The sequence below is a fragment of the Aphelocoma coerulescens genome, chromosome 18, assembly GCF_041296385.1.
Source record: "Aphelocoma coerulescens isolate FSJ_1873_10779 chromosome 18, UR_Acoe_1.0, whole genome shotgun sequence".
NCBI lineage: Eukaryota > Metazoa > Chordata > Aves > Passeriformes > Corvidae > Aphelocoma > Aphelocoma coerulescens.
Window position 1 is genome coordinate 2,925,721 of NC_091031.1, and position 16,845 is coordinate 2,942,565.

At 40.4% G+C, this 16,845-nt stretch overlaps 1 protein-coding gene across 5 annotated transcripts in view; it reads right to left on the reverse strand.

Annotated features, from left to right (window-relative positions):
- CEP112 (centrosomal protein 112) overlaps positions 1-16,845 on the reverse strand; it is a 159,582-nt gene that overhangs the window by 35,925 nt on the left and 106,812 nt on the right. For 4 of the 5 annotated variants that reach the window (XM_069032391.1, XM_069032389.1, XM_069032390.1 and 1 more), the window contains 2 exons: positions 8,402-8,464; positions 4,575-4,724 (listed from right to left, as the gene is read on the reverse strand). In XM_069032391.1, the coding sequence (XP_068888492.1) occupies positions 4,575-4,724; positions 8,402-8,464 (213 nt within the window). Of the gene's footprint in view, positions 1-4,574; positions 4,725-8,401; positions 8,465-9,714; positions 9,780-16,845 lie in introns of those variants that run through there. The other variant, XM_069032393.1, reaches the window with a different exon arrangement.

Here is a 16,845-nt window from a genome sequence, read left to right on the forward strand (position 1 = left end):
AGGACCAAAAAAGCTTCTTCTCCAGATCAGGGCAGCTTAGGTTCTGTGCTCTCAGATGCCGCTCTCCCTTAACAAGCACTAATTAAGGGCATTTAAACCACTTAGATTTACCTTTGCTTGGGACTTTTAACCAATCAATTAGAATTATTTATTTCTTACCAACTCCAACCCTGGCTCTTGCAGAGTGCAATGCTGGTGTTCCAAAAGGTGTTTTGAGGACAAAAACTAAGTATCTCTGCAGGGCTGCAGTTACTCAGTTCATGTTCCCAGAGATCTAATGTGCTTTTCCTTTTCATAAAGAATATTATTCCTAGTTACAAGTGGAATGTGCTAATAAACGTGGCTGATAATGAAACAGAACTACAAGCAAAATTAGCTTGCGCATCAAATTTTTAAAACCACAGGTTTTTTGATAGAGAAATTTGGTATGACTTATAGTTGCATGGATGATATTCACTGTGTTGATAAAACCCTCAATATTTAGCAGAAGAAATGATCCTTTGGCTCCAAGATACAACAGCATCTAACAAATATAGAGGATGTCAGGCATACTCAATGCCCACAAGGGCCCAGACAATTTAAACCCAGAAGTTTTCCCCTTTGTTCTGCTATGGCTATAAAACATAAAACACTTCAACTTTTTTTTCCCCTCTCAACATTTTCGAACATAACAATGAAAAAACAACTGTTTCAAAATTTTTCACATGAAGAGGAACATTATTATAGGCCATTCTTTCCTAGAAATCTTTTAAGTCTTATTTATTAACAGAATTAATCTGATCATAAGCTGGCTGACATACAAAGTGTTGACATATGTCATCTTCCAACCATGCTTTGCTAATGAAATTTTGGTGTTAATTCAAGGATATAACAGAATCCTGGAATCTGTAACAGGAATCAAACAACAATTGTGGTTCATCTGGCAAAAAAAGCATCATTTCCCCCCTTTTCTGTTGTGGGTTTGTTGCTGTATGCTCTCCATCATCCATTTCTTTCCAGAATCTACTTTTTGATGTGGAGTCCCCACTTGGCCATCAACTTCAGCATTAAAATGCTCTGAACATGTTCTGCAGTTCCAATCCCAGGAAATGTTTTGTACTTTTAATCCCAGAATCCAAAAGGATTTCATAAAAAAGTAAACAACTAAGCCTAAACAACTAAGGCTGGGATTTCATAAATAACCTCCAGGTATCTTTACAATGCCACCAACTTCTTGTTCTGCCCAGTCCAGTAACCAAAAGCAGCAGAGAAGTTTGGTAAATGCTCTGACCATTGGAATTACCAAGCTCCAGGCTGCTGTGGGTTAGTCACGACAGCGATGCAAGAAACATAACTTATAAAAAAAAGTTTAGCCCACACTTGAGTGCCCAGGGAAGCTCCTGCACAGACATTCCCAGGAGTTCAGCTCCCAGCCCCTCACTGGAGGGTGCCCACTGCAGCCCCAGTCTGAAGCATCACAAAGGGGTAAGAGACGTGGCAGTTCAGGCAGCTTTTCCAAACATCTGCAGGGCATTAGCACAGCTCTGATCCCAACTGATCCTGGGGCCCAAGGCAGTGGTTCCTGACCTCTGGGGTGAGCACAGGTGAGGCACAGCACAGTGACCAGGGGAGCTCTGCTGATTTGTCCCCTCAGCCCCAGCTCAGTGTCCCTGGGCTCTGCTCCAAAGAATTTAAGTCCTGGTAAGCTCAAAGCACAGACATCTCCATGGCACTGAAGGGTGAGCTGGGTTTTTGGGGTCAGACCTCAGCTGCTTTGGGCTCTGCCACGAGACATTGCTACTCCACGGCACTCAAAGTGGTCACCCTACAAGCCACAAGAGAGGAATGTGATGAGCCGAAGTTTTATCCTGATTTTACGAGTGATAACAAGTTCGGCTTGCCCTTAGGCCAGACCAACCACGGCCTAACACAAGTGCCAAGGCCTTCAAGCATTTGTCTCAAACTGACCCAAACTGAGGCCACTGAAGCCAAAAGCGTTGTTCAAATTGGGTTTTTACATCATCAAAAGAAGCAAAATGTTCTTGAAAATTTCATTTATTCTTCTTGACTAATATTTAAGATACTACCTTAAAAAATATTGAGTTGAAGGAGATGGATGCAATTGTGCAATAATAACAAATCAGAAATCTTTTACTAGCAAAGAGAGTCAGGAATTTGAATTAACATCAAAATCATGTATTATGGCATCCACATCTGGATATCACTTTACTGTCTAAATCCAAAACTTCTCTGAGAGCCAGTTGGTTTCTGTAAAAATGTATTTCTCCCTTTGAAAGGAAATAATAATTGGAAGGTCTTACAGGAAGCCACCCAATACCAATAGAGGAAATTGCAATCTGTTCCTCAATGTTAGTTTAAATCAATGTTATATTTAGCAAAGGCTGTTTTTTAATGATAGTATTTTCAATAGCTTTTACCACACTGAGTCTCCTCGAAGGCTTACACCATATTAAGAATTGCTTTGTTTGTAGAATGTTTCTTTAATCATCCCTAGAGGTCTTCAGCTTACCCTAGGTTAGATGTTGTTCCCCATCTCCAGGACATCCAGAATTCCACTTTCACCAAAACCTTTTTTTTCCCCCAGGCCAATAAAAAGCAAAGTATTTCTGCATATGCTTGCCGAGAAATATGTGTGGTTCTTAAAAATACTAAGTGATCAAACATTAAAACCACCTTTTTCTGTTTCCAGAAGTATACATAGCATTTTAGCTTCCTAGGAATTTTCTGCTTGGGTATCCGGATTTCAGTAAATTTCCATTAAATCAGTGGTTTCAAAGGAAGATTTTTTAAAAAAAAGTACAGTATTAATGATCCTAAACAAAATTCAAGAACTGCAAGCAAAACAGCTCTTCCAATTTCTTCTCCAAGTTGACAAAATCTTTTAAAACATACTCCCAGCACCAGTGCTAAAAACTCTCTGGGACACTGCTCAGAAATCCTGTGCAGAATTTCCCTGTGGTTTTTATGGATTTCATTATATTGTGAGGTAATAACATCAAAATTAAGTTTATAATAGCTGAACACAGATTTACATGCAGAAGGGTTTTATACCACCTATAATCATTAGTGTTCAAAAACTGGTGTTGCCAACAGCTGAATTATTCCATTGAATGTAACTTAAGTCAATCCAGAAATTCAACAGTAGAATTTGCACCCGAAGAAAAAAAGCTGCTGAAGAGTCTAAACCATGTTTTTCCAACATGTAACTCAAGAAGGTACCATGATAACTTGAATTACACTGTGTTTCTGACTCTGTGGAAGATGATTCCACTGCAGATCTTGGTGGCCACTGGAAAAGTGAACTACAAACAGTCCATGTTCCTAAGTGGTAAAAATTCACTTGGACCTGAAAATAATGTGATTTACCTGTGTTCTATCTGCAGAGCCTGGTGATAAAATAACCTATCTGTGGTGGTTCCATTTGGGTAACAGATTAGAGCCAATGTTTTTATAGTTACATCTTTCAAAGAATGATCAGAAAGAAAATTCTTTTCCTCAACAAACACACAAATGTAGGGAGATTTTTTCCTTAAGAAAAAAATTATCATTAAAAAATTGATGAAAGAAATGGAAAAGCACAATGCAGATGAAGGGACAGTAATGACAACCTAATGCAAGTCATTCCAATATAGAGGGCAGCATTAACTGTACTACAATCCAACAGATTTCCAACATTTAAAACCTTCCATGGTATCTCTTAGGCACAAAAAGTTAGGTAAACTGTAGGAGTTGATTTTTTCATGAGTTTTTACATTTAATAATGTAATTCTTTGGTACGAGTAAATGTCTTTACAAAGGAAAAGGAATTTCCTTCATCTAGACAACCTCTCATGAGGCATTTTCATTGCCAACACGAGCAGATTACATGAGTTTCAAAATTTTTCCATTGCTCTTTACTACTCTGAGAAAAAAATGTTTACAAACTAATTCTGCTCACTTCCACAGGTGGGATTCTCTGCAGCCACTTCGAGTCAAGGTGTCAAAACAGCAAGAACAGAATCTGGCTATTCAGTCTTAATGAAAAAGGCCAAAGAATGCAATTCTAATGCAAAATATGTATAAATCCAACCAACAAAACTATAGTTAACAAACACTTTATTCCATTAACACTCAGCATAGACTTTGCTTATATTTTTCAGTGGAGGGTAAGGACAAACTTTCCTTTAATGCAGCCTTAAACATGAAAATTGGGAAGGTTTGTGAAAACCAGGCTGCAGCCCAGGCCATGCTGCTGCCTCACTCTCTCTCACTCTTTTCACCTTTCCTCTCTTTCAAGCCCTGAAGCACAGTATAAAGGTGCTGAAAATACACTAAAACATCAGGGCCAGTACAAAAAGAAAGAGAACAGGAAAGATTCAAGTATTTGACTGACGTGGATGGATTAGATTTGCCAAATCCAGGCGTTTTATGCAGGCATAGGATCAGCTAGAGGAAAGGGAGCCTGAGTCATCAGCTCCATCAAAGCCAAGGGCTGGGGATGTCTGGGTGAGCACTGTGTGAACAGGAACCATTCCTGCATTCAGAACTTTTAATTACCCTCACCCAGGCATCAGCGACTGAAATCCCCAGATTACCTTGATTGCTCTGTCACTATCTGTCATCAGCTGCTGCTTCTCATCTTCCAACTTCTGTGCAACTTCCTGGAGCCGCTGCTCCGCCGCAAGCTGCTGCCGGCTGTTCTCCTCTGTCAGGGAGGAAATGGTTGTCTTCAGTTCAGCTATCTCCTGAAAAGAAAGCAGCATGTTAAAGCTCCCCTCAGTAAAAGACATGTATTTTGCATGTTTTTTTATATAAACATGGCACTGGCAAGCTCTGCTGTGCAAGCTGGATGTTTGAAATTAGCACACTGCACGCTAGCAGGGCATGAAATCCCACGCAGAGAAAAGGAATAGAGCAAGGCTCTAAATGACAAGAATCGCTGAACACAAAATATTTGGAAGTGTTTTCCACTAAGACATTCCAAAATATTTACTTATGAGAACAAAGCACATCTGTGATCTTCATACTCAAGCCTGTTCCCCGTCTCCCACCGCTCCGAAAGCAGGAGTGTGAGTTTACATTGGGCTGGTGGTGCTCCTCTTCCAGGAGGAAATTTTACAGCTTGATACTGCTGAGAAGAAAAACACCCACGTTCACACACTGGACTGAAATTTAAACTTGACAGTGAAATTTCTGAGCTGCTGAAAGGAGCAAATTTTGCTGAGCAATACAGTGGGGACCTGACTCCACATCTAGGACCTCCATCTAGACCTTTTAGGTGATTCACTCGTGATTTGTTGAATTGTATTTGTTCTACCTTTTTCATCACTGGGCAAAGTCGTAACTAACCTTGATCCTTCAGGCATATTTACAGAATTTTATACTGACATGTCATCACCCAGCAAAGCACTTAAATATGTGGGAGAGTCACTGACTTTAATGTATATATTCAAGCTTAAGGTTAAGCTGCTGTAGCAGCGTATTACAGTCTAATTCTAAAAGCACTTTAGCACACAGGCAGTCCAGTATTTGCCTGGCCTCCTTACTGGTAGAGAAACATTTAACTACATTAATTACATGGTTATTTAGGAAAAAAAACAGTTAAAAACCCCCTAATAATAGGCCAGGACTAGTGTAAGAAGAAATGTACTACAAATGAAAGTATTAATATCAGTGAGAAAGGGGAAAAGGCCTGACTAAAACCCTGTAGTAAATTTATTTCTCTACCTACCTGAAAATCCCAGGAAGTAACCCAGATTCTGTGTAAAACCTATCTTTGTATTTCTGTATTGCTTTTCTAAAAAAAAAAATACATCTTTAAAAAGATAATACCCACTAAAAGGAAGGTTTTTTGAGACCACTATGCCAAAGTTTAGAGATTATATGGACAGGGTGTAACTCTAGCCAGAATTAAGCAGTGTCTCTGGGTTTGCAGTTTAGGTCATTGTTTAGCAGACAGATAATTTGCAGAAATGTGGTTTTACCTGGTGTGCAGGAGAAAGCAGAAGAAAGCAATGGATCATATAAATTATTAAGATAACAACTTGAAGCCATGCAAACCTATAGAATTTTGTGTCCCATTTTGTTACTTTAAAAGCAAACAAAGTAACAAACTCCTCAATATAACACAAACCTGAGATTTAAAGCCTTTACTGGGTTAAGACCCTGGTCTAGCACAGGAGTTCTGCAATGCATGCAAGGAAATTTCAGCAGGAATTGATGAAGAAAGATCTGCTTTGTGCAGTACCTTTCAGAGCAAAAATTTCTATTTACTTTGTATAAACTTCAGATGAAATTTCTTGAAGTATCTTCTCTGTGTGGGTGTTAAAAGTGAATGTTCCAAGAGGCCACAGAGAGTAAGATTAGACAGATGTTGTCAGCAACGTGACCACAAGAAAAGTTGCAATCGACCAATTATTAATAGCAAGCTACAAAAAAACCCCAAACCCAACTATGTCCAAGTAACTTGGGGGATTTGATTTAAACCCACACAAGTAAAGAAATTCAGACATCAGGGTGAAACTGCTTTATTGAGCCAAACAGCCCTGACAGATGATGGATGTGTTGTGTCTGCCCCAGAAAGTGCTGAGGAACTGGGTCTAGCTCTCCCCAATAAAATGTCCCAGCTACAGCAAAACCACCTTAATACAAAACACGTCCCCAGATTTTTCCATCTTGAGACTATTCTGCAGGCCAATAAATGTCAGTCTGACAAAATTTATTATGACATTTAGGTTAAAGAGTTCTTACCTTGCCCTACACTACCTACACGTTCCCGCTGCAACAGTTAAAGCAATTTCCCTCATCCCTTGCTTAAAAATTCAGAAATGCTTCAATTATTCCAACTGTCTTTTTAAAAATGGACCAAGATCCATTTTTGTATTGACACTGGATTGTGTCTGGCGTGGATAGGCTGCCTTGATTCCACTCCCATGTGTGTGATGACAAAAGATAAACAGAGGTAGCAATGGAAAGGATTTCTTCCTTCAGGTCTGATGCGGATTAAATGTTACTTTTTGAGCTTTAACCATTTCCTGCATTTCAGGTTCAGATGGAAAGATAAAAAACAAGAAGTTTTTTTGTTGTTGTCTCTTCTTTTCTTTCTTTATAAATAAGGCTCTCAAAAACGACTAAATTACTAATTTAATGTTACTGAAAAGGTATTTAGGAAAGAGAACATTCTCTCTGATTTACCACAGAATCATGGAATTGGTGAGGGTGGAACAGACCAGTTTAAAGAAGTATCACCCAGAGCTGGTTGTTCAGGATCAGCCCAGTCCAGGTTTTAAGAATCTCCAAGGATGGAGACTCTAAAACCTCTCTGCATGCACATAAATGTGTAAAAATACACATTAGATTTTAGAATATAAAGACATTTACCAATGATTCTGATAAATGCAGTGTGAAAAAGTGACAGCCAATAAATGTCACCAAAACAACTGAAGTCACAATTTTGGACAAGTGTTACAGAGAATGAGACTCAAAGGAGCTGAAAAGCTGAAATCAAGAGTTTTAAATATTTTTGAAGTGTTGGTATAACAGTAAAGTTTGCAGTTTCTTGTTATTGTCTCACTGATCACTTCTATCTAGTTTAGAGGCTGCTAAACTCTTCTTTGTAGTGTTTTTATTGATTTTACAAGACTATTATTGGACTACTGGCTGCAAACACACTTTGCAATGCAAGGCAGACATTCTGCTGTGGCTGCGAGCAATGAGGAGAATGACACTTCCACACAAATCCTCATGGCAATTTTCTTCTTATTAAAAGCTTAACTTCTGGTTGCATCTCCATCATTTTTCACACTTCAGTACCACCTGTCAGTCAAACTGAAAGCTGAAGTATGTAAAAATCATCCTGTCTTACTATTTTTAAGTATATATGTAAATTCAACACTCATTTTCATCTTCTGAGTTCTCTGAAGAACAAAAACTCAAGTCAAAACCAGTCTGCCTCCAGGACACTGACATTCCTCAAGGTGTTGTTTTGGGCAGAAATGCAGAACTAGTTGGGATCAATGATAAAGATGAAGAAACCTTGGGTGACACCACCTTTAACATGAAATGTAAGTCCTGGCTGTGCACCTGTCTCTGGTTCTATGAGCAGTGCTGGCTGCTGGAGCACCTCACCTTCCTTCCCATGGGCTGAAGGAGGACTCGGTCCTCTTGGGTCCTCGAGAGATGACAATGTAGATGAAAAAGATGAAATTCAGAACTCAAAAAAACCCACCTGTATTTTCCAGCCAGCTTAAAGCTCTGTGGTTTTGGTTAAAATCTGCAAGAATACACTGGATGTTTGATTTGGTAACATTTGGGTTACGACTTCTCTCGGTTGTCAAGACTTAAGAGCAGAAGTAACTCCACTTTTCATCAAGTCTCCAAGTGGAACAGGTTCACCTGAGCTCTCTGTCTCCTGGCCACCTACCTGCGAGGACTTGGCCAGTTTCTGGCTGTACTCCTCCTCCGTCTGCTTCAGCTGGCTCTTGGCCTGGAACACACACAAAAGACAACCCCGTTAGCTCAGACAGAGGACGTGTACAGACACTTTGCCACCGGGCCCTGGGCTTGGCACCTCCTCCACATGCCTATCACTGAGCGCCGGCCCCGCGCCAGCCCCAACGCCCTTTTGTGGCAGCCAAAAAACCGCCAGGGCTGGGCTTTGATCTCGGGCCAACTATTCATCACTTAAAAGAGGGGAGAAATTGTACCTCTGCTGCCAATTATTAGAAAAACATAAAGAGTTCTGCAGATTAAAAAAAGAAAAAAAATGAGAGAATGAGTGTGTGTGTGTGTCTGTGTGTGTGTGTGTCTGTGTGTGTGTGTGTCTGTGTGGCAGGGGAAGGAGGCAACACACACAAATGAGTTTATCAGGATGAGTTTGTTTCTGAACAGAGGGGAAAAACTGAGGAGAAAGACCAAACAGAGGCTGCCAGGGTACAGTGTGACATGGGGGACACAGCTTCACCTCTCAGTTCTGTAACTGTCCTTTGTCCCATTCCTCATCCCTTCCTAGGGAAAGGTGGGGATTACACTGAAAATCCACCCAAGATGCAGCTGAACCAGCTTGGACATACAGCTCTTTCCTCACCGCAGCATTTTTTTTTCACAACTCAGAGCTAAAGAACTGAAAACAAGGCTGCTTGGTCATATCAGAATCCAACAAGCAAATATTTCTATAACCCCAGGATAAATAGCTCTTAAGGTTTTTTTTTCCTCAAATAATTTAAGTTCAGAAATAATTTGATAGTAGTGATATTAATAAAAAATAAATGTGATTTCATTTCAGGAGAGAAACCAGGTTTGTATTTTTCTTGCAGAAACCAGCCCAGCCCAGCCCCACAATGCTGTCCTCAGGTGAACTGCTCGGTGCTCTCGTGTTCTTGGCTCTCAAACTTCAGGACAGGTGTCTAAGACAAATATTTTCTTAGAGGGGACAGAATATCATGCAGCTGAGTTCTGAAGCAAATTTAAGCTGATTAAGTTTTTAAAATCTATCTGACCTCCTGCTCAAACCTTTGATCTGTCGTCCTGAGTTTTACGGCACCGCATCCAGTGCCCAAACACCAGCTCCCGCCAGCACCTCTTTGGGGGGACCACAGAAACCACAGGGGCCCCCAAAGCCTCTGAACCCTACGTGGATCCAGCTGCAAGGCTCAGACTCCATTTCAGCAAACACCAGGGATTTCAGGCAGGCAAAGAGTCTTATTGATTTTATTGGGCTATAAATTGAGGAGCTTAGAGCTGCAGAGCGTTTTCGGATCGTCATGGTAGGGCTGGAATCATCTTCGGCAATCCGGGCAGTTCTGTAAGGTGCAGCTCAGTGTAAGAATATTACAGCCAGTTCAAAGTAATCCTAAACTTTACACGAAATTGCAATTTCAGATCCTGAATTCCTTCAAATGCCAAAATTATGAAACATACGGATGTCTCCATCTGTTTGTTGGTATTAAGGAATCTACTAAAAACATTAATCAAAACCAATTATCAAATTTGTGCATCATTTTTGAGATAACATTATGGTTTAGTAATAAACAGAGATAATGGCAATACACACTGGTTTAAAACACATCTAGAAGAATTCTGGAGCCCCAGACAAATTAAATTTCACTTTTCCTACATTTATCACTCAAAAGTGAACCACAAACACTGTAAGGGCCCATGGTGGGGGTGCATAAATAAAAGGAGTGGTGACACAGCACCAGTTATCCCAGGGAGCTCTGTCCATGCTCTGTTTCTCCTTGTACTCAGGCTGACCCACATTAACACTCGTTCCATTGTACTGCAGCCTAGTTTCAGATGATGTTTTACCACCCCTGCATGTCATAAAGTGACTGAAACTGCCAGTTTATCTTTAGAGAAAAAAAGTAAAAAATAAATTACAGCAACAGCATAAATTACTGTTACTCCCAGAAAGGGAGAGGGACTCGTCAGCAAGGCACTGCACAGATCATGTTACAGCTGCTCTCGCTCAACTTGCCTGGGGTAAAAGTACTCATCTTTCATAGAAGCAGCTTTATAAACTCCTGAACCCACAGAAGAAATCCCAATAATAATAAAAAACCACTCATGACTTCCATAAACAAATTAGAATTTGTTTGTTCACACTGAGTGGAATCAGGCTGACCTCTGAGAGACAGGACAGAGGTGATCCAAAAGAAAGATATGCCGAATTTCAGTGTTTTACTCCTAACAAAAAGCAAAGAATGGACATCCTACCAGTTTACTTAAAAGGAATTGCAACATTTTATTTTATAATGGCTTTAACAACTTCCAGTTAGCAAAATATTTATAAGCTTTGTCTCCTGGTCACCAACAAACCATAAATTTTTGCATTTACTTCCAGTCCCAAACATCCCTAATGGAGGGGTCTGAATTTGAGAGTACTGAGCTACCAAAGCTTCCACTGGAGATGGCATGAGCACATCTAGAAGGGCTCAGGTTGTCTAAAACTGGTGACATTGGCCCGGTGGCACCAAAAACCATGGACACTCCCTGCCAGTACCTTAGAGAGTCTTACAGGAAGGCTGGAGAGGGACTTTTAACAAGGGTGATAGGAAAAGGGGGGATGGCTTCCCACTGCCAGAGGGCAGGGATGGATGGGATATTGGGAAGGAATTGTTCCCTGGGAGGATTGTGAGGCCCTGGCACAGGGTGCATGGAGAAGCTGTGCCCGCCCCTGAATCCCTGGAAGTGTCCAAGGCCAGGTTGGACAGGGCTTGAAGCAGCCTGGGATAAGGGAAGGTGTCCCTGCCCATGGCAGGGGTGGGACTAGATGGGCAACCCAAACCATTCCATGATTCTGTGGCTCCTGCTGACTTCAGCTTTTCCTTGAGGTCTGTAACACCCAACAGCCCTTGCATCATCACAAACCACACAAGCAGCTCTGATGAAGGCAGAGACCACAATTTACAGCACTGCTCAGCTGAAAAGATCCAACTCATGGGGCTGCCTGGGCACCCTCTTTTCCACTGCCATCTTTTAACTGCAGAAATATGAAGCTTCTCCTTTCTTAATACCTGCAACTAAAACTAATTTAATACCTCTTTATATAGGCTGTTGCTTTGCAAGCAAGGGAGACACAAATCACCTTCCCTGGGGCAGAGGTAGCACTGCTACACACAAAAAAATGCCTTTTAACTCCTTTTTGTTTTAAGGAATGAGTAAATGCACACAGAGCTGTGTGCAGGGAACATCAGGGGGAGATTTATGTCACATTTATCTCCACAAGGAGAAGGTTCACACTGGCCTGTGCACACACAGCAGTTTCCTGGGCTCTTTCTTTTCCATCTGGCTGCTGGGTTCACGTGCTGGAGGAAGCACGAGCTGTTTCTGAATTATTTTAAGGGCATTCCCTCCTTTTCAGGTTACATGCTATGTCAGAAACATAATGAATAAGAATTCAAGTGGAAGGTGAACATTTGGAGGCTCAGCCAGTATTCATTAAAGTTGGGCTCTTTTTATAGCAATGGGCAGTACTGCAAATAGAGTTAATGGTCTGAAACCAGTTTTCCATGTGCAAGAGGTGGCTACTGAAATTCCCACTTGGCAGAAGCTTGTCAGAAATATAAATCGGAATATCCATTTTTATAATGAAAAAGGTTTAAATTGGATAAGCTGCAGAGGAATTCCACTAATTCAAAAACTAACTCCTGTTTAGTTTCACACAGTTAATATATATTTTAGCTAAAATTATCTGATTATGACAAGTTTACATGCAGTTATTTTACATTACAGAGCGAGGACTTTTGCATTAAAAAGATTATGTCCTTGTTGCAGTTAATTGGTTTTAAAAACCAACTATAATTCCTTCACAAGCCTCAAGCATCATATTGTGGCTGCCGAGCAAAACTGCATCGACTTCAACAAAACATTTCACATAAAAATTAAAACTGTTATTAGCACTACAGATGTGGTGTCTGAATTAATGGCTGCTCTTCTAACACAGCCCCATTTTCCCTTTCGCCTTTCATGAAACAGAACAGCATCAGTAGAAGAGCACAGGATCTATGACAGGACCACACCACAAAAGCACACCATGTCCTACCCTAATTACAAAGTATTTATAAGCTATTTTTAAGGTATGAGGTGTATCAGAGGGAATTTTTAGTTCCAGTTCCACTCAATGGAGCACAAGCCCTAAACAGCCCCGAGGTCACTCCCGGGTCCATCTGCTCCAGCTGCACTTTGGGGTTGGCAGCCACAAGGACAATTCCATCCTCCAGCAACATCCATGGAGGCATTTGGGAAGTCTTGGATGTTTATCAAAAATGAAGCTGTTGAGAATCTTTGGAACATTACAAATCTGTGCACAGTATTAGATACTGGGAAGAAATCCTTCCCTGGGAGGGTGGGGAGGCCCTGGCACAGGGTGCCCAGAGAAGCTGTGCCTGCCCCTGGATCCCTGGCAGTGCCCAAGGCCAGGTTGGACAGGGCTTGGAGCACCCTGGGATAGTGGAAGGTGTCCCTGCCCATGGCAGGGGTGGCACTGGATGGGCTTTAAGGTCCCTTCCAACACAAAAAATCATGGTTTAGTGATGGGCTTGGCAATGTTGAGTTTATGGTTGGACTCGATGACCTTAGAGGTCTTTTCCAACCTAAATAATTCCATGTTTCTCTATCTTCCAGCTTTGGAAACAGCTCTCATAACTAGAGTTTTATATATACACACACATCCCACCATATTCACTGATAGAGAAGTAGCAGATTTAAGAACTTTTCTGCTTAGGGTACTAGATATGAAAAAACCATTTTTCAGAATGCCTGCAACTAGCTAAAAGTGGCCATCCATAAGCTGATCCTCCATAATTAGTTAGATAAAAGTGTAAGCAAACTTAAAAAAAAAAAAAAAGAAGAAGACAAAAAGGAGGAAAAAATCAAAGGGTGGGGGAAGAAGAAGAAAGAAAACTTGCTCCAGGGAAGAAGCAACTGTTCTCTGATGTGCAGCAAGGAATTTAACATCAAAGAACTAATGTAAATGGGGCCCATTTACCTCAAAAAACAACACACCACTCCACATTCTGGAATATTTCTATTTTAAGTTTGACAGCATTATGCTTTGTACCAAAATTCAAGTTTGTGCAATTTGATAGATGTCAGAAGAAAATGACCTTCAGAACAGCTAACGGTGGCAATCTTTGTTAAGAAGTATGTTAAAACCCTCTGTATAATATCTGTTTAAACTTCAGAGATCAGCAGATCACCTTTAAAGTTCATCTGATTGTACATAAAAATTCCATTCGGACTCAAAGCCGGAAAAATGCATTTTCCTTATGTGCTTCTAATACTGACAGTGGGTGACTTCCTACACCAACACTCCTGTTCTTTCTCCTGCTCTCCCCACCAATCAGACAAAAATGAAAGCTGGATCTCTGTTCAGCAGTGAAAATAGCACACCAGTTCAGATATGTAATCTGAACCACCCAAAAGACCATTAAAAATAGTTGAATACCCAAAATGATGTTAACAGAATAATTAGTCAAGTACCAAATGACTTCAAGGGTTTTGAAAATGAATGATAGAAATCCCAAAATCCTATTAATATTCTATTTTACATTTCACTTTTGGAGGTCTACAAATCTTTTCCTTTTTATTTTTTTTTCATTAAACATACATCTTTAGGAGAAAAAATCCTCTCATTCATGTGTGAAGTACTTTTCATTGGGAAAAACCCAGGAATGAATAGAAATGACTCTGACAGTACCTGCACAGAGAATTGCCTTTCTGCAGCACATTGCAATTCTGTGCTTAATGGGGGCCCACTGAGAAACTGCTTCTGCAAACTGTGCCTTAGGAAAACTCCAAATTCCAGACTTTTCATTTAAACCAACAGAGTATTTCTAATAATTCTGAAATTATGTGGAGGAACTAAATACAGACATTTAACTCTCCCAGAAAGTCTTCTGTGGGACTCCAGCTGCAGGGTGGCTGATGCCCAAGTTACACCAGCCTTACACCAGGACACCATTATTCCCTTCATGGATTTACCGAGCATCTAAATATTCCCCAGCATCACTGATGCTGATTTCCAGTCAATATTGCTGTCAGCCAGGCATGTTATTTTAAAACAAACTGGCCTAAAATACAAGCTTTGCATATAAGACGAGGATTTAAAACCAGATTAACAGCCTGGGTTTACCACATGCAGTTGTTTAATGCTTGAACTACCCTTCACAGAAGACAATACTGGTGAGTGCATCAGGCACTTAAAGGACTGGCAGAGAATTGTGGTTTAATCTGAAGCTGTTCTGGGACATTTTGCCAAAAGATTGCTGGGTGTGATAAGCTCTGGGCTGGGATCATGGGCAGCACAGGCAAAGAGGGCTGATTTTCGTTTGATTTACTCTCATCAATCATCAGACGACTGTCGGCAAAATCAGTGTTGTGCTTTGTGGTGACAGATTCCTGCAAATGAAGATATTCAAATGATCATCACAGATGCCACTGCTTCTCATCTGCCATCCATCACGCTGGGCAGCTGGGTTCGAGATTCCTCAGTAACTTCCTATTCACACCAACTTTTGGGTCAGGTTTTATGTCATGGCACAGTTCTTCCTACAGCTCAACACTCAAATGAGATAGAGTAACCTAGCCAAGATGGGGAGACTGCAGCACTCTCCACTTTAGGGTCCCTAAATCACAAATACATTCCTGGATTACCTTTTTAATATTTCCTGGTTTTCTTCTGTTCTGTGAAACTAAACAAAGATGATTATTTAAATAGGGTTTTAGACATTGTATCAAAAGTGGTGGCATGTTCTTTTTCAGAGCTTTAACAAAGAAAACATGCACCCAACAAGAATCACCTGACCTTTGACAAGCTGCCTTTATCCCTGAGAAGTACCGGACACTCTGCTATGCAGGCACCTCACTCCTCTCCCCAACTCTGATGTAAAGAAGTTTCCTGAATCACTCAGGCCCAGATGTTTCTGGTACCCACACACCTGACACCCAGCGAAACCACGAGGCTGTGAAACACCTTTGAAGATGCAAGTCAAAGCTAAAGCTTCCTCCACAAATAGAAGGCAACAGTCCTGAGATGTGACACTGACCTATGACTATTTAATCTGAGCTTTACAAAACACAATTCTTTCTGAAACTGGAGATTGCCAAGACCCAGGCACTTTATCATTATTTAGCAGCTAAATTCATACGCCTTGATTTTTGCCAAGGAGACACTTTAAGGTTCCTGAAATAATTATAAAGGGAGAAGAATGAGATTTTTGGGTTTTAGATTCTGCATTGCTGTTTTAAGTTGAATTTTGTGGCAATAACAAGCATTTATTAATAAGACAAAGAGCAGAAAGACGTTCTATTTATGTATCATTTTAAGACAGAATCTTTGCTATCAAATAGAAGAGAAACTGGGAACAAAGGGACAAACTCTGTATCCCTGAATTAACTCAGTACCACTAAATTAACTCGGTATCACGAAGTTAAATCAGTATTAGGAAGTGACATCGTCAGACAAGAGCCCAACAAAAGTTAAGCTTCTACAGTTGGAAAGACAGACACTGAAAATATGACCAAATCCCCCAAGAAATCTGTGATCTGAAGCCATCAGTGCTCCCTAGCAAGATTATGCTGGATTACATTTTGTAGTTTTAAATATGACAAGCTTCCCGAAAAGAGTGACAACTTCCCAGAGCCAGAACGCACTGAGGAGAAACTTCCCAAGTCCAGCAAAGGCCCAGTTAAAAAGAAAATGAAATATATTGCTCAATCATCAAAGCAATTAAAAACATAAATAAGGCATTGCAAGACTCCTAGCATTCCCAATGTTTAATTATTTATCTGTTCTCCATCCTGCAGCTGTAGGTCAGAACTAACTCCTCTGAACTAAATACAGGAGAACTCTTTTGGGGATTTGTACCTTATTCATTTTCAAGCAAACATTCAAATTCATTTCAAATTCACACAAGAACTGCAACAGTTTCACCTAAATCAGATTTTCTACAAGTTAAACACCCCTCCTACACTCAGATGTGATTGTGAAACTACTTTGATCTCTGTTCCCAAATTTATTGCTCTGTGTAATCCATGACAAAATATAATGTGATTTACTGTATCTCTATATGACAGCCCAGCAGCTGACAGAACTTAATAATTTAGCATAAGAAAAAAACCCTTCTGGCACCAAAATATACAAATCATAATTGAGGCTTTTTAGTATCACGTTACAATGAAGCACATGCAGACTGATCATAAGAACTTCAAAACAATTAGAATTCTTTCTCACCCATTTAATGAAGGTGGGTTTTACTCCGTGACATGTTCTGCAGCTGTAAGCAAGTCATTTTGGAGCACTTTTCTTTCTTCATATTAATGACTCTGAAGGACTAATAACATTGTTTTACCCCTTCCCTATTTCCC